The sequence below is a fragment of the Vidua chalybeata genome, chromosome 13 (genome assembly GCF_026979565.1).
Source record: "Vidua chalybeata isolate OUT-0048 chromosome 13, bVidCha1 merged haplotype, whole genome shotgun sequence".
Lineage (NCBI taxonomy): Eukaryota > Metazoa > Chordata > Aves > Passeriformes > Viduidae > Vidua > Vidua chalybeata.
In genome coordinates, this window is record NC_071542.1 from 18,623,996 (window position 1) to 18,642,229 (window position 18,234).

At 48.1% G+C, this 18,234-nt stretch overlaps 1 protein-coding gene across 21 annotated transcripts in view; it reads right to left on the bottom strand.

Moving 5' to 3' along the window:
- MEGF11 (multiple EGF like domains 11) overlaps positions 1 to 18,234 on the bottom strand; it is a 272,675-nt gene that overhangs the window by 2,401 nt on the left and 252,040 nt on the right. For 13 of the 21 annotated variants that reach the window (XM_053954353.1, XM_053954348.1, XM_053954349.1 and 10 more), the window contains 4 exons: positions 17,566 to 17,684; positions 10,987 to 11,053; positions 6,260 to 6,316; positions 206 to 412 (listed from right to left, as the gene is read on the bottom strand). In XM_053954353.1, coding sequence (XP_053810328.1) covers positions 206 to 412; positions 6,260 to 6,316; positions 10,987 to 11,053; positions 17,566 to 17,684 — 450 coding nt within the window. Of the gene's footprint in view, positions 1 to 205; positions 413 to 1,274; positions 1,458 to 6,259; positions 6,317 to 10,984; positions 11,054 to 14,190; positions 14,628 to 16,100; positions 16,219 to 17,565; positions 17,685 to 18,234 lie in introns of those variants that run through there. The other 8 variants (XM_053954358.1, XM_053954361.1, XM_053954364.1 and 5 more) reach the window with 8 other exon arrangements.

The window sequence follows — 18,234 nt, forward strand, 5'->3', positions numbered from 1 at the left end:
AGCAGCCGTCCCAAAACTCCTGATCCTCGTGCATCCCTTCCAGCTCAGGACATCCACCACGGTGGCTCAGCTCCCCAAACCAACACACCAATGCTCAGGCCTTCCCCCTGCCAGTTCATCCCTGTGCCACGCCAACCCCAGGATCCTTGTGCCAGGACAGGGGAAAACCAGCATCTCCACCAACCCCCTGCCACCCTCTGCTTACCAACTTCGTAGATGTTTTTATTGGCTGTGGATGAAGTTGGCATTTCGGAATACGGGGACTCCCTGTGACCAGGCGATTTCATTTCCACGTAGCTGCTCTCGGAGTGTTTGCAGGTTAAAATGGGGGGGTCTTTAATGGTGGCGTATGGGTTTTCACTGCTGTTCAGGGAACAAGTGCTGGAGCTGCACACAGATTCTTTCATATAATCTGCAAAACAAGAGCGGAGTGGGTGCGTTAGGATCATTAGCTTAATTAGGCTAATTACAGCTGAGCCTCTGCAGGAAGGCTGGGGGGGACAAGGGGGCAGGGGATAAGGAAGATCCTTGAAGCCTCCAGCACAGACACCCGGTGCTTGTGCTCTGGGTGTTCCACACCACTGCATCCACCACTCACTAGCAGGAAAGAAATGAAAACCTACTCAGTACTGAAGGCTTTCCTGTGAAAGGTCCTAGCTGTCGTTTACGGCAATATTTAATTTGAGGTGGCAATCCTTCCCCTCCCTCCCCCTGATTCCTACGGAGCCGTGTTTACCCCGCTCCGCCTGCCCCGCAGACCCGGGCGCGGCCGCGGGCAGTGGGCTCTGCAGGCAGGAGCTGCTGCTGGGACCTGGGCTGCTCAGCCAGCTGCAGGGGGAGTCCCGGGCCTTGGGCACATCCACTGCCCTGCGCTGGAGTGCACGACGCTGCCACAGGCTCAGAAGTGCACCAGTGCAGCCTCTGCATGTGCAGCCCCTGCCGGCTGCGGGCTTAGCCAGCATCCTACAATCGGGGAATGCTCGGGTTTCCACGGAGGGGGACGAGCCTCCATCTCAGCCTCACTTTTGCTCTGCTTTTTTTCCCCACTTTGCTGTAGACATCTCCTGCTCCTCTCCCCTGGGCTGGAGAGGAGGTGATGGAGGCACTACTTGGGGAGAAGAAGGTTGGCATGAGAGCTGTGACCACCGGCCTGCCCGGTCAGAGACCCTGGCTGGGACAGACCAGCCTGCTGTAAGGTACAGTGCCAGTCTTGCTTTAAAAATAAAAAACAATAGAGAATAAATAGGTCTTAACATTGACATTCAAGAACGTGCCATTGCTGCTGTGTGCATCCTGCTGGGCAGTGCCAGTAATTTAGAATTAGAGCGATGCAATGAAAGATGAGGCATTTTCTTGTGCTGGGTTACAGTACAAAGGCAGATCCTGGTATATATGAAATACTCCCGGTGAAATAGGGGGACTTGCAAAATAGCTGCAATCCCAGCTGCCCCCGCTGTCTAGTATGGGAGACAAAAAGAGAAATTCAGGTTAAGAAATAGACAGACAACATGACATCACTTCTCCAAACCTCGGCTCTGAGCCTGCCAGCCCCGTCCTGCTCCCTCACGTGCCAGGTCTGCTCCACCGTGAGTGATTGTCCCTCCTCCAGCTCTGGGGTTGTGTCTGTGTGTCCATCACCCCTGGCCTGGTGCCCCTGGGTCCTGGTTCAGCCCTGAGGGAGGTGCCAGATGTTGCCTTTCTGGGCTCTGATTTCAGTGGTACCAACAAGGCTGGAGAGCCCTCAGCTCCCAGGGTCAATGAAAGCAGCTCACTGGGAAGCTCCACTGCTCACAAAGAGCTGGGACCATCAGGGATGGGGAGGCTGGCAGAGGCCTGGCACCAGTGCAATGTTTATTTAGTTAGAAACTCCTTGTATGACATCAGCCTGGGTGAGATGAGCAGTGCCTTTGCTTCCAAGTGAAACATGCCTGGTTTGGTACAGGACAGGAGATGGGAACCAAAGCAGCACTGACATTCCCTGGCTGTTGGCTCCAGGGTTTGTCCCTCCAGTGTCCCCAACCCCAGCCCAGTACAAGTGAGTGGAAAACTGCCCCATCCCATCCTTTTACAGAGAGATGGAGCAGCCCTGTGAGACCAAAGGCTTCTGCACGAGTGAGCTCAGTGTTGGCTTTTGCTGTGTGTGTGACTTAAATCCAGGTGCCACAGTCTGGGATCTGTTGGTGTTAGAGGTGAGGAACCATAGACAGACAAAGGAAAGGCTCAGCTCCACCTGCCAGCAGCTTACAGCTCCTGGTGGCTACTCCAGGAACATAGAGCTCGTTAGGAGAGCCTGAGCAGCCTCTAATGAGCCAGCTCTGCAGTTTGGGGTGAGGGACATGAAGATTATCATCAGCTTGCTTCTCCATTTCATGCAGTGCTGCTGAGCAGATGCTCACAGGGTGAAAAGTAGGATTCCCTCTGTGCCCCAAGAGCCCCCTGCAAAGTGTTCCCTGTCACACCATGGCTGGGAGGGAACAAATCAAACAAGAGTTGGGAAATGTTGATTGTAAAGGATTGCTGGCTGCTGCAGCAAAGAGCACAGTGAGAATTTCTCCTCCTGTAGAGCTGCAGCTGCAGGTAAATAGCTGTGTGGTTTGTTTATGGAATTGGGCACATTGGAGCTGGCAAAGGCAAAAATCCCAGCACATCAGCTGTTTTATTTCATCCAGCTCAGCTACTTTTATCTCCCTAAGCTAAAATCCACCTGTACTGCAGTTAGGGCTGACATTACCTCCCAGGCAGGTGTCCCTCAGCCCTTCCCAGGACCAGCTGAAGAGCCCATGAATGCCACTTGGGCTGCCCAGACTTGTTTGGCCTCTCCCAGGAATTGCCTTTTCCCAGGAGCTGTTGAGAAACAACGTCCCTGAGAGCCCATTCCTGCTGACGAAAGCAGAGCTCTGCTTTCGTCTGCCTGGGATCAGACCTTTGCTTTGGACACAATATATTTTATAGAGCACCATAAAATGGTGCATGTTTGGGATGTTGGGTACACCAGGGAGTCATTAGCCCTCAAAAAACATTATGTACAAGATCACGGAGGATTTAACTCTGGAGGCTGTAGAAGCAGCTGAGTTACTTTGTTATTAAGGTAATTTGGGGATAATTAAGAAGTCTGGCATCAATTGTCAAATTTTGTTTCATGAATTAATTTAAGCAGAACAAACATATTTAGAGATTCTCAGCCTGTGGTGCTGCAGGGTGTGAGCCCTGGCTGTGCTGCCTCCTCATCCCTCCCTGCCACAGGGTACAGCTCTCATGGAGGTGAAAGCTCTGCCCCACAGTGCTGGGACTCACTGGAAGCACTCAATCAGCTGGACTTCCAGAGAAATATTGGGAATGTGCTCTAATTTTGAAGTCCCTGCCTTCTGTGTTGCCTGGATACCAATCACCAGACCTTTGGAGGGTTTATTTTTGTTAGCAGGGACTGGAAATGTCCCTCCCCCAGACTGGGTTCCTCTCTTCTGTCCCGAATTTCCCCAGGCATGCTGCAGAGAAGCCTTGGATCCCCCAGCTGAGGTGGCAGTGCTGAGGAGAGGTGCTGTGCACTGGTACAAGGTGCTCTCCTGCTGTTTAACCCTTGCTAGGATGAAGTGCTGGCTGCTGCAGGGACAGTGACACAGTGACACATTGCTGCCTCTCAGAGGGCCACAGGAGTGGGGACACATCCTGTACAACAACCAAGGGAACCTCTCTGAGCCCAGCCCTGCATCCCTGGGATCAGTGCTTCTCTCTGCTGGGGTTTTCCTGGCTCTTCTGCAAAGCATGGGTGGTTTTTCCTTAAAATGGTCGTGCCTGAGGTCACATCATTCCATCAGTGCAGCACTATTCATTTAAAAACCAAACCTCTAAAACCAGAAGGACTCAGCTGAAAGGAAAAGGTCAGGAATGGCACCACTGAGCACCATGGACAGGAAAGAAGCTGCTCAGAAACCTGCTCTGAAAACCCTTGTGGCTGGTGAGCCCCTGTCACCAGGTGCCACAGGGCTCAGGGCTGGCACTGTGGCAGCCAGCCCCTCTCTGCTGCTCTCAGACACTGGCAGATCTCTGTGCCCAACCCCTGGAGCTCCACAGCAGCTCAGCCAGCACAGCCCTGGTGCCAGGCTGCACAGGGGACACCCCTGTGCTGGTGCCCTGCTCTGGGCACAGCCCCCAGCTCTGGTCTCCTCAGAGAGCTGGGGCAGCAGGAGGTGGCCCAGGTTTTCCACAGCCTGGCCTCAGCCTCAAGCCCCCTGTGCCCCCTCCCTGCAAGGCTCTGTCTGGTCCAGGGGCACCAGAGACCACTTCCAGCTGCAGGACAGGCTGTCCCCAGTTAGGCCACACTGGTGGGAAAAGGCATGGCTTTAAATTGGATGAAAGTAGCTAAAAACCAGGCACCTGCATGCCAAGTCTTTTTCTGACATAATCCAATTGTTTGGGACTGGGAGTTTCTTCCTCTCCATTTTCTGAGGAATGTGGTGAGTCAGGGCCTGGCAGGGCAAGGAGAGCTCACTCTGAGCACTGGGCACATTCCCAGCTCCTCCTGGGAGGAGACTCCCCTGGGACTGGGGGTGCCACAGAGCCCTGGGGCTGCCTGAGCCCAGGAACTGACCTCCAGAGGGGCCTTGGGAACCTTCAGCCAGCCAAAGGCAGCTGCTTCTGAGAGCCCTCAGCTCCTAAGTGCCTGCAGGTGAGCTCCCAAACTTCCCAGGTGTGTCCCTGTGTCCCTGCCAGTGCCAGCCCTGCCTGTCTGAGGCAGCTGAGCAGCCACAAACATTTCCAGCTGTGGCTTCTGAGCCTGATTTTTCAATTTATAAAGAGATAAACATGTAAAGGAAATGGTTCAGATCCTAAAAATTAAAGAAATTATGCAGCAACTGAAAATGCATTTCACAGTTCTCTGTCACTGGGATTCCTTCTCTCTGCCCCACTGGTCCCCCTCTGTGTGACTGTGCCCGTGGATGGGAGTTCTGCTGCGTGTGCTTAAGGTACTTTTCAACTTTGTAAACACAGTAAGTTCGTTTAAACTAATGAAGTTAATAGCTCCATGTAAAAGGGAACAACTAGCTCTATTATAATAAGATTTTTCTTTTGAAAAAGGGAGTCATTGAAATAGCTGAAACCAGTGGATTGAGTATTTTGTATATCATAAATCATATATATCATATACATACACAATCAGTTTGATATTTTTACTTTAGCTTTATCAACAAAGACTTGGTTGTTGGTTCTTGGTTTCCTTTGGTGATTCTGTGTGGTAAGGTGATGTTCTAGCAAATATTGCATCCCTGTCTTTTGAAAACAGCAGCTACAAAGTGAATATTGATCTCTAGGCCTGGCTATAAGCTGGTTAATGCTTTTTATGTGGAACAGCTTTTGATAGTCCTTGTTAGCTGGGCCCAAGGTGTGGCTCTGCAGCACCTGAGCCATGGCAGAGAGGGGGGTCTGGCAGCAGCCCCGCTGTCCCGTGGCTCAGCCAGCACCAGCCCCAGGGCACTGCAGGAAGAGGCTGTGTGCTCTTTCCCTCCTCGGCTCCCTGAGGGACATTCCCAGGCGTAATTCACATCCAGGACCTCGGCCTGAAAGCTGCCTATTCCCCAGGAGACAGATTCCTTGCTCCATCTTCTGGAGCACAAGCTCAGTGTGCTAAAGCCCAGCCCAGTCTGCCAGGAGCTGTGGGAACCACTGCCTTCCCGTGCTCCAGACAGAACTGGAATCTTGAGAATGTAAACGTGGAGGAAAAGTGAAATGTAAAACCACTGGGCCCTGTGCTCGTGACTCATCTGAGATCCTGTTTTAGACCTGCCCTGGAGTCAGTGCCCACAAGTGCTGGTGCCAGCGTGAGGGGACCTCGGCCTCAGGGAGGGCTCTTCTCCAGCTCTGCTCTAAATCCCTCTCAGCAGAGGGCACGAGCAGGGGCAGCTTCTGTCCTAGGGGCTTTCTTTTAGCTCAGCATGGCCAGGAGCCAAGAGCAGGAAAACAGCACTGTGCCACCAGCAGCTCCCCAGAGCCCGTGTGGCCGGTGGCTCCTACCCGAGTGTGCCCTGGCCAGCTCCACCTGCCCCTCCTGCCCTGAGCTGAGCCCTCCCTTTCGCCCTGTGCTGCAGAGCCCGCGGCCCTGGGAAGCTTTGCATCCATCATTCATGGCCCAGGAGTGCTGGGAGCCAGGCAGGCAGCTCGTGGGGGCGGTGGCTCTGTCCCTCCCTGCCTGGACTCCTATCTCACCTCTTCTAGGACACCCTCCTCACACCTGGGCAGGGTTCTGCAGCTCTGGATACCATACCTTTGAAGCTTTTTTCCATTATGTATGTGTTCTGACGTCTATCCATCCCACAAGCACCTGCATAAAAATGATATATAATGGAAAACAAATAAATATTTATGTAAATTGGATTGCTTTGACTACTGAGCAGCATATATTCTTCCCTCTAAATTGTACATCAAGGCCCTCATTTAGGGAGGCTCTTAAGCACATCCTTAGCTGTAACCACACACTCAGCTCTAGTGGGGAGTCTGTGCACGCCTGGAATTATGCATGTGCTTAAGAGTTTCCCTGGAAGGGAGAGCTCTCTGCAGCAGGGTTACCAAGAACTGCCATCCATCAGGAGATCAGGATAAAAACCATCTGCTGAGACATTCATTACTGGAATGGTGTGAAAGAAGCCTAAAACACACCCTTTCAAATCCGAGTCTGCAGGTTGCGTTGCAGCACTCTGTGACTAATTTTAGGCTTTGTTTTGTTTGTGGAGAGTGTATTATTTAACTCACAGCCTTAGACTCTAAGGTGTGCACAATCTCCTTAAATTACCTACTATCACTTTGCTCATGAATTTGCACAGTTCAGTGACTGATGTGACAACAGTCCCTAAGTGACCACTGTGCTCTGACAGCGCAGCACAGGGAGCAGAGCTGACAGCCAACAATTCTGCCTTGTGCAGCTCCAGAGGAACTTGCTGTTCCTCACAGAAGCTGAGACAGAAGGGGATGGGGGCCTTTTCCATTTTTACTCCTGCAAATTACCCTAGATATCAATCAAAAGGAAAATCTAATGTAGGCCTTTAAATCTTTTTAGCTACAGAGTCTGGTATTTCCTATTGACTGGGACAATCAATACAGATTTGGTTACTGAGGAATGTCCTTGTGGCTTATGGGATTCCCAGTCAAGTAACTGAGTTACACTGGGAAAAGAGCCCCACAAACAGTGTCTCCCAGAGATCTCCCAGCTATTTGTCCTTGTGTGTCCTCTGGTCTCTGCAGAAAAGTTGTCCTGGTCATGGGCAATGCTGTACCAGCCCCTTTTTCATGACAGCTTCATTTTTTTTTGCTAAATAAGGGAAATGACTAAATTAGACAATAAATGTGTTATTGGCACATCAAAGACAAACCAACCCTCTGCTCTGGTTCTCAGTGCCCGTCCCTGAGCACAGGAAAGGGGCTGGTGGCACTGACTGGCTCTTTGGGATGGGGCTTTCCTGGCCACGAGTGACCCCCCCAGTCCATTCAAGCACCTTCTGCTTTGTTTTGCACCACGAGCCAGTTCCTAGACTCACCCTGCTGCAGAGGGCAAGGCAGGCTGGGAGCTTTGGGCAGCTGTCCCAGAGCAGGATGAGCTCTGTGCTCTTTCCCTGCTGTGCTCTGCTCGGGCAGAGTCAGAGTGAGGAGGATGGAGCCAACGCATCCCTTGGCCCACGGCCACAGGGCTGGGGCTCCCCAAGGCCAGCCCTGGGGATCACACGTCCTCCTCCTGCCAGGGCTGAGCAAATCTCCAAGGGCAGCAGTGTCCAAGCAGCATCTGGGGCTCACCCCACGGAGCAAGGCTGGGAGGAGCAGCTCCCAGCTGAGGTTCCCAGGGGAAGGGGCTGTACCCATGGAAAGGCCGTGGCAGGGAACAAAGGGACCCAGGCTGACCCATGGGGAGGGCCACACAACCCCACAAAGCCCTTCCCAACCAAAAATTCCCATAATTCCTCCTTTAGTTTTCTCTTTTATCTGTTATAATAGTGTGGGTTTATGACCCATTTTTTGGTATTCGCTGAATTCCTTGGGAGGTGAAATGAATAATAGATACATTATTTCTTAAACTGCAAAAGTAGTTAATGTGGAAAAGTCCTAAACCAGCCAGGGATCTGGCACTTCAGGAAAGTCCAGGTTTAAGTTTGAAGCTAAATTATCTGCTGGGGTGAATCAGAGTCTCGGCTGGAAATAGTTTTCCACACCTTTTGGCTTTGAGAAAAAAGTTAAGTCAGCTGTGAATCAAAGTTATAGCCTTTGGTCCTCTGGAATAAATGCAGCTTTGAGTCACTCATGATGTGCTGCAAATCCCACTTTAGTGTCTGCATCCAGGACTGCTGTTAAAAAAGCATCACAGATAAACCCAGCCCTGCCTGCAGCTGCTGTGGCCGGTGCTCCAGACAATGAGACAAGAACCTTTCCTGAGCTCAGCTCAGTGGTTTGGGAGTTTTCACCTGCTTGGGATGGGAGCTGGAAGCTGGGCTCTGCCACTGCCCCGTGCAGACTGCACTAGAGCAAGAGGGATTACTCACAGGGCAAACAATTCCAGATCTGCAACACAGGAGAGAGAAAATGCAAGGACAAGCCATTTCCTGAAAAAAGGACCAGGCTGCCTTGGGCAGGCAGTGACACACAGGAAGGTGACAAAGCCACCTCTTCTTGGCACCACAGAGTTCCCAAACTCTGATGTCTCAAGTCCACATCCACAGGAATTACTTGTGCTCCTCCCCAGACTCCACTGAGCACAATCAGCTCTCTGAAAACCTGGAATTTGAAGCTCACAAACACCTGCACAAAATGTGCACAAACACTGCTGCACAAAATGTACAGCAGTAAAAGTACAGGCTTTGTCCTTGCATTTCCCACTTGGAAAGAACATGAACCTGGCAAACAAAGTCCTACAAAACAGGCAAAACACCTGCAGTCTGGTGAGACCCACTGCAATTAAGAAAATCCTTATCAATGCAGGTTTTAGGAGATGAGTGTTCAAGTTAATTTTGGTGTGGATATTCTTACAATTTCCTTTCCCCAGCTGTAATTCATGTTTAGGACACCTGCAGTTTCTAACAGGGTTGTAGACATTTCTGGGAGCCTGGTTCTCCTCATCCGCTGGGTCCCATCCTTTGGGATCATCAGAGAAGTCACTGACTGAAGAACCAGTAGAGAGTTTCCATCCATTCCAAATTTCTCTTCCATTTCTCTTCCATTTCCCTCTCCTTGGCTCACTCCCACCTCTGCTCTCTGTGACAATTCATGGGGTCACAGCAGAGGAGTTGGGCAGTTGTCCACTGCTATTTTTAACTTTTTAACTGAGTCCAGCCCTGCCCAAGGCTTGGCTGCTCTTCCAACACATGAGTTGGAGCATCTGTGTTATGAAACTAAGGCTGAATCATGGTATCAGAAGGTTGAACACATTTTTAACAGTGGTACTTCCTTGCTTGATGATGTTTGAAAGTCAAGATTCCCTGTGTGGCCTTATTAGACTTTTATGTTATATTTATAATTCAAAGTTGAGGATTTCCACTCTCTTTGAAATTTTTCATGAGAGGAACCTGCAGCTTTTATTGCACAACAGTAATACCAAGAAGTGAAAACTTTTTATTTGCATGTAAAAACAGCCTTGATCTCAGCAAGGATTCAACATTGTGAAAGTTAGCATGAGCAGGCATTAATTCTGGCCCCTGAGAAGAAAGGAAAAAAAAAATCTAATTCTCATTAATTAGTTTGAAAAAAAGAAAGAAAAAGTTATCTTGGATGCAAAATGCTATGGGAAAAATGGAGTGTTTTGCTGGAGGCTCCTTAGCTAAAGTATTTATCACTTCTAGATCATTCTTGCTGCAGAGGCATTTAGCATCATTTCTGCTGGTAAAATAAAATGCATGAATGCAGAACAGAGGTGGCAGATGGGGAGCTCAGGACACCACAAGTTAAACACAAATAAAGCAAATAGTGTGCAAAAAAAAGCAGCAAAATGGTAAAAGGAAAATTAAGGTGGTTTGAGAAGCATTTGGAAACCCTCACACACAGCCACCTCCATGTCACATACAGATAAGCACAACAGTGGTTCTGCAGCTTATTACACAGAAAATATGGATGGTGTTAAGGATGAAAAGATTTTGCACTGAAGCTTGACAGATTTGTGATTTTCCTGATGCAGGGAAGAGTTCTCTTTGGAGCGAGGCACGCCGTGGGCCCGGGCAGGGGCAGGATGTGATGCCTGGTGCTGCCCTATGTTCATTCCTTTGCCATGTGAACTGTGAGATAGTTGACCTTAAAAATCCCATAATACCCCCTAATGCTGCACTTTCCCTCCTCCTGCATATTTTCAGTGAGATGTTACTAATCCCAGGAAAGGAAAGGAAAGGGCAAAAGCTTTGGGCCACCAATGAGCCAAACTCGGAGTGCTCAGATAGGAAAACAAATAGCATCCAAAGCACTAAATCTGGGCAGGATTTGAACTAAGAGCTGCTAAAAACCCTGTTAGAACTCAAGCCAGGACAAATAGAACAGGCAATTACACTTCACTCTTGGCTTGGTTGCACTGGCTGGTGGTTCAGAATTGCCACGGAATGATTTACTGGGAGATAATGGAGCATTGCACACCCCAGCTCCCACAGAGGCTCCACACCTTCATCAAGATGCCAGTATTTAGTGCTAAGCTTTATTAAGCATGAAAAAAAAAAAAAAAAGCCAAATTTGAATTTTTAATGTCCTGAGTTAGTCCTTAAAAAAACATTTATAGAGTAGATGATAGTGATTCAACAGAGCAACCTTGGAAGGGAGATGAAAATGAATATTGACTTTGCTTTCCCAGTCTGTGGTTTGTGGTAAAGGAAACAATTTTTAATTCTCCATCTTTCACTACTGGCAATTCTGATTGTGAACTAAAGACAACACCAATATTCCTCATTATTGTTAATGCCTTTATGAAAGGCTGATTTGGATTTGGAATTGCTCTAAAGTCTACTAAAGTGATTAAAGTGTTTAAAAATTACTGACCTAGTTCATTCAGATAGCTGTAGGGTCTCCAGTCTGCAGTTTCTCTGTCAAGGATTTTGTTACTGAGCTGTTCAAAAAGTATGATAATGGGTTAATGCTGGAAGAGACAGACAGTTCCCACCCCAGACTACAGCCCAAGGATGTCAGGAATAAAAATGGGAGGTGACTCCTGCCTTGGCCTCACCATCTCAGCCCTTGATCTGTGTGAGATGGACAGCTGTTCACTAGCATTAGGGAAAATCACAAAGGAAAGTCACTTCACCAAGCCATGAACACAAACATGCTGGAGAACACGGAATTTCCTTTGGAACCACGACTGGGATGCCTGTGGACGTGGGGTGACACGCTCCAAAACAACCCATGGAGATGGATGGATCAAACCCCTACACCAGCATGCACAGAGGGGCTGCAAGGAGCCTGGGGGTCTGCTGACACAGCTGTGGGTGCACTGACAGGAGATGCAGGGGACACGAGTTCTCTCAATTCAAGGAAAATCACTTTGGCAATGATGGAGCACAAAGGCCCCTGCGGATCTGCCAGCAGAGAGGAGAGTCCAGGGCTGCCCTGCAGGTGCTGCTGCTGGGACAGCACCTCCCAGAGCGTGCAGTGAGAGGAGAGGAGCCTCTGCTTTGGGGTGCACGGCCCCACTGGGCTGGGACAGAGCAGCAGGGCCTCCACAGATGAGTGGTTACCAGCTGAGCCCTGCAGGGGGGTCTGGGAGTCGCTGTAGGTGCTAAAACTGCTGAGATTTCCTCCTCACATTATTCTCTTGAGAGCCACACCTGCTGGAATACAGCTGGTCCAGAGGAAGTGTCAATTCAAGAGCAAATCCCAACCTTGTTTCTGAAAAGATATGAAGCCATCACAGCCCTCCTGTGTCTGCTTCCAGTCTGGGAAGCCTCCTGCTGTGTTTGGAAGCATTCAGCTCTGCCATTTTACTGTATTTACAGGAAAATGCTAAACAGAAAGGAGGTTAAAATTGAAAGAGAGTATTCAAAATTACCACAGCATTTAATTTTTCCTGATGTATCATTCCTTTTTGCTTAGCTGTCTTAATAGGTTTTTAGACCTGGAACAAAACTCCCCACTGATGTATTGAAGCCTATTGGGATATTAAATCCCAGCTGGGGCCCAGCACCTACAGCCACATTCCAAAGGCATTGTCACCCCTCCACAGTCCTTTCCAACAGCCCTCAGTGCCACTGCCACCCCACCCTGGGGTACAGCATCCTTGGGTTGTCCCTGTGCCCACAGTGCTCCCGCTGTCCCCGGCACTGAGGAAGTTCTGCAGGAAGCCTGGAGAGCCCAGGAGTCATTTCTTGATCATCCAGCAGCTCCCTGTGCTTCCCCAAACTGGGGATGGAAACAGAGACAGCAGAGCAGGGATGGATGATAGATGGGATGGATGGATGGATGGATGGATGGATGGATGATGGATGGATGGATGATGGATGGATGGATGGATGGATGGATGGATGGATGGATGGATGGATGATGGATGGATGGGATGGATGGATGGATGATGGATGGATGAGGGATGGATGGATGGATGGATGGGATGGATGGATGGATGATGGATGGATGGATGATGGATGGATGAGGGATGGATGAGGGATGGATGATGGATGGATGATGGATGGATGGATGAGGGATGGATGGATGATGATGGATGGATGGATGGATGATGGATGGATGGATGGATGGATGATGGATGGATGATGGATGGATGGATGAGGGATGGATGGATGATGATGGATGGATGGATGGATGATGGATGGATGATGGATGGATGAGGGATGGATGATGGATGGATGGATGGATGATGATGGATGGATGGATGGATGATGGATGGATGGATGGATGGATGGATGGATGGATGGATGGATGGATGGATGGATGGATGGATGGATGGATGGATGGGGCAGTTGGACAGCCCAGCAGTGGCAGGGGCATGAAGAGCTGATCCATTTGGAATGTGGTCACTGGGAAGAATTCGACCCTTGGCACCATCAGTTCTCCTCAGCAGAGCCCACAGCCTCATTCTTCTCTTCAAAACTTGCAGCCAGAACACAAATGCTGATTTTTCAACCCAGCTGCACCACTTAGAGCACATTTATTAAAGTCTTGGGGTTTCTATTAAAAGCTGTGGGTTTTCAGGATTTATAAATCAGCTCACAAACCTAAAATTTGGCATGAAGAGCTATGGGCTAGAATTGATTTTTTTAAATGAAATGATTTGGGGACATTTCTAAGTTTTACTGAATGTGATTATAGCTGTCTCTTTGTGCTATTATCATTTCTTAGCACACTATAATTTGTTAACTTTTTTTTTTTTTTAAGATAGAAAATATTTCAATTTTTACTGTGAGGCAAAATTGCTTTTCTGGAGGAAGAAATCCTTCATAGTAAATTTATCCATTAAAATTCCAGGCTGGTAATTTTAGCAATTTGGTTAAAACTACCTCATATCTGGCAACTTTTCTTTTAAGATCAACGAGATACCAGCCTGAGTAAACAAAGTCATTATCTGCCTGTCTGAAGTAGCTGGATAGATGACAGTAGCCACTTGATCACCACCAGCCATTTGTCAATGACCAAGTTTTTAAGTCCACAGTGATTAGGCAAAGAAGTGCTGGCAGGAATTCCATCATATCTTCATCCTCCAGGAGAGCAATCAATAATTTGACATTTATTTCCCTAACTACTGACTTCAGGTCTCCCTGGTCCAAGCTTGTGCTGCTCAGTTTTAGATGCCCATCCTGAACGTGCTGCAGCCATTCTGTATTTGCAGTCCTCCCTTTTTTGGGCAAGTTTTAGTCAAAGGTACTTAAATGCTGCTTTCTGTACTGAATTCCTTTTTATTAGCTGGGTGACATCCAGTCAGACCATTTCCAGTGACCTCTGTTTTGCATTTTCTAATTTTATGTGAAGTCTTTGGTAGAATTCAGGGCTTCCTTTAATAGATGTGAAACTGCTGGCTTTAAAAAATCAGGACATCTAATAGCAATTGATTTTTATGATGTCTGTGGAAACCAACACCTGGGCTTTTGCTGTGATGCTGGAAGGGAATGAGGGTAGAATTATGAGCTTTGCAAAAGCTCAAGGTGAGAATCCTCCATTTGCTTGTGACCAGTGCAGCAGCCTCATCCTTTACACAGAGGATTGTTCACAAACTTTTCAGCACTTGATAAAAGTGAGGTTTGTTTTTACTTCATGCACAAAGCAAACACTCAGACACAAAGCTGACCTTGAAGCCCTGAGAGGGGTTCTGTGAGTGGTCCTGCCAAACACCCTCTGAGCAAAACAGGTCCTCAGCAGCTGAAATCTGGTCCGTGGCTCAGCAGTGAGAGCTCTGATGTGATGACACAGGTATGGAGGTACGTAATCTCCATTTATCTGCTTCGGAAATTTTTGGTAATTCTGTGGCAAAAGGTCACCTGAGTTCATGTCTGATACTCTTCAGTAACTTGCAGCATCATCACTAGTTGGTGTTGCACATGTCATGAGAAAAAAAGGCCAAACCTACTGGTAGGAGCTCATAAGCAAAGGTCAAGGTTTGGCTTCAGTTAAACTCACAGTAAAACATCTCTTGGCTCCCATGGTCCCAGCACTTCTCCCAGACTGAATTGCCAAGCTCTCTCCTGTGGGAAGAACAATTACTTGTGGCAAAGTGCTGGGAGTTAAAAGCCTGCACTGAGATGCTGGAGCCTCCTCCTGAACCTCAGAGCTGCAGATCCATTCTCAGAATCCTTGCACAGAGATGAAGCTCAGCCCTACAAGCTCCTGCTGGCACCTGGCACAGGCTTGGGGACAGGACTGGAAGGGCTTGGATCCCCCAGTCCCTGTGTCCAGCTGCCTTTTACTGCAAACACCCAGGCACACAATCCCTCAGAGAGCTGATCAAGCTCCATTTTAACAGTAATCAGATTTCTTTGTCCCATTAGTCTTCCTGGGAAGCTATTCCAAAATCTCACTGATCTGATGGTAGAAATCTAATTTCCAGCTTCGATGCATTCATGGCCAGTTCTTCCTCATTTGTTCTCAAGCCAGCTCTGTCATCTCACTTAAATAGCTCTCCTCCCTCCTCGTGTTTACCTTGCTGTATTTATAGATGGCAATCATGCTCCCCCTCAGCATTCATTTTGCCAGATAAAAGCAGCTAAGCCTTTTTTCAGTCTCTTCTGATAGGCTCCCCCTTATCCTCCCCCTTGTTTTCCTCCTGCCTGTGTTCCAGTCTGTGCTCCACTGGCACAACCCCCAGCCCCAAACACACTGGGGAGGGTTTGATGCCTCCACTGGTGCTTGTCTCTCAGCAGCTCCAGTGGTTCACCTTCAGGACCAAATGTGTGTCTGGCAGAGGGGGCATGAGGAGGTGAGATCCTTCCCCCTGCTGAAGCCTGGCCCTGCTCCCATCCCATGCAGAGACCCATGTCACAAACTGTCCCAGTGCTGGGCCCTTTAGCTCCTGCTAAAGCTTCACCCACCTCCTTCCCTCCAGAGGTGCCACCCTGGGAGCTGCAGCAGGGTCAGTGCACAGTGCTGGGAGCCCCCATGCAGGGATCCTGGAGATGGGAGAGGGATGGGAGAGGAGGAGGGAAATAGGAATTATATGTGTAGAGTTGGGGGAGAAAAGAGAATAGGAATAGGGACACGAAAATAAAAAAGATAATAGAGTAGAGAGATCACCAAGAAAAGAGGGGAGAAAATGCAAAAGACACAGAAAGAAAGGAGAGAAGGGCAGAGAAGCACAGGAGAGAAAACTCTCCTCAAACTGGAGCAGGGCTCCCAGCTGTCCTGCCTTTGTGCTTTGCCCAGGCTCAGAGAGAGGAATGGCTCCAGCCCAGCGCCTCCAGGCCTCATCTCCAGGGAGGTAACACATCCCAGCTCTGGCTCAGCACTTCAGACATTCTGACATTCCTCTGCTTTTTTTTTTTTTTTTTTTTTTTTTTTTTTTTTTGTTTTGCATCTGTGCTGGTTCCTTTGTGACCCCAGCTGGCACTCTTAAGAAATGAATCCTCCAAGTACAACTTGTGCACATTTCTCTGCAGAAAGTGAGAATGGCACCAGGCAAGCTGATTTGGAAATGAACTCGTTAAGGCAGCTATTAGGGCTTTATATGCTCCTTTGTCTTACTTGGCTGCAGAGCTCCAGACAGACAAAGTGTATTTTTGGCCATCCTCATCTATTCAGCGCTGCAAAGCATTCTCATTAATAAGTGAGATGGTGGGAGATCTAAAGGAAATATCAGGCCATATATTTTGATAAATACCCTGAAAATACCGGTTCTATTGGTCTTTCAGTGATTATCAGGACAACCTGACTACAATGGCCAGAGCTGCAGCAGGGGGAGCAGCTTCCAGGCAAGTCCCAAAGCACCACTTGGGGATTAAACCTTTCCAGCAGCTTAATTTTTGAAGTAGTTCTGTGAGATGATGGCACTGCAGGCTGGGAATTCAGGATAGGTGCTGGCTTTAACTTTTTCTGAATTAAATTTAAATTTCTGCAAAAGGATTAGTGGTCCAGATGGACACTCATCCTAAATTTGACATTATGGCCGTTTGCACTTTCAATTTGGGGAGCAAAAATTCCTGATGCAAGGGGACCATCTACATTGAAAAACATATTTACACATCTGTCTAAACATTTCTCTGAGAAATCTCTGGAGCCAGCCTTTTTATTACATTTTAATGAGATTTTCTTTTAACAACTAAGAAATTACTTACAGGAGCACATGTAGAGATATTTTTGCCTGTCCTGTACAATACTGTCTTTTTTGCATTGATCTTGTTCATATGGCATTCCAGTTACATTTGGATTAAGGTGACACAGCCTGAAACACCATCCTTTTTAAAGCTGACAACCTTGATGAAATCAACTGCATTTCCTTTTTCCCCTGCTCCCTCTGCTTTGCCACACCTGGGCTTATTAAGGCTCCAAAGGAGGAGCTGTTTTACCATTTGCCATATCTAAATTTACTGCTAAAGTGCTGAATTGAGTCACAGTGTTGTTCATGAATGGTCTGAGGGAATCAATTGCAACAAATGATAAGGAAGGTGCTCCTGGATGTTCCAGGGATAGGGCTGGAATAGCTCTGCTGGAGAGCCAGGAGTGAAGCAGAGCCCCCAGAATGTCCCTGGATGAGTCAGGACAGTCCTCAAAAGCATCCCAGGTACCTTCTTGCATCTTTCTGCTTGTCTGTGTCAGCAGGGAATTTGTGTGTCTGATGTGGGAAACAATGAAACAGCAAAGAGAGATTACTGATTAATGCTTCATTGATTTACTGGTGTTGTGTTAGTGGATAATTATATTTACTGAGTTATTTATCTCTTCTGAGAAGCAAACATACCTCAGAGTTGCTAAGACACCAAGCCTTGCTGACCCAGACAGGCAGGAGACTGCAATTCCCATTCCCAGAGACTGGGAAGATACAGGGAGGGGAAATCCAACCTTTCAGTGTTGGGAATGCTACCCTGGAGTTTGAAATAATGCTGGCAGACAACAGGGCCCGAGAGACATTGCTTTGGTTGATTTCCTTGAACTGATAAGAACATTGCTACAGTGGGGTGGGGTAATATCTACCTTACAGGAGCTGTTTCCATCCAGATTAGTGGGAAAGAAGCGTGAAGTCACCCCACATGAGAGAGTGTGGTAGCTTGGATTGGAAAAACAATGAACACTGCTGCTACCCTGGGATATATCTGGGAAGAAAACAAGTCATCACAAAATACTTTGGAAGCCACAACAGTTCCTAAGAAACTGAAAACACGGTAGAGACAATCTAGTTTAGAAATCTTTGTTGGAGTACTGGGTGTTCTAAAACATCTGTAGATGCAATCTATCCTGCATTATGGTGTGAAACTCTTGACTATTAGCCTTAAATATATATATATATATATAAAGCAAAATATTTCAATAATGCAGTCTTATCTTCTTGAAGGTGTTAATAAAGTCATTCCTGACAGTGCAGCTGCTTTGCAGGTGAGGGGAGGGAGGCAAAACTCGGGAGCTGCATGGGCTGCAGCACAGCTGCCTCCTTAGTTTAACCCATGGAAGAGCCCCTGAGCAGTCTTGCAGTTGAAACAAATGAAACCTTTTTGTTGCAAAATCAGGAGTAATGTTAGAAATCAAGGTGCTGTAACTGTACCAAGGAGTCCAAAACGTTTCCCATTGTGTGCAAAGGCTTTTCAAAAACCAAAGCTGGAGCCCTGAAAGGCAAACCTGGGCATTTGCATTGTATGCTCAGAGACA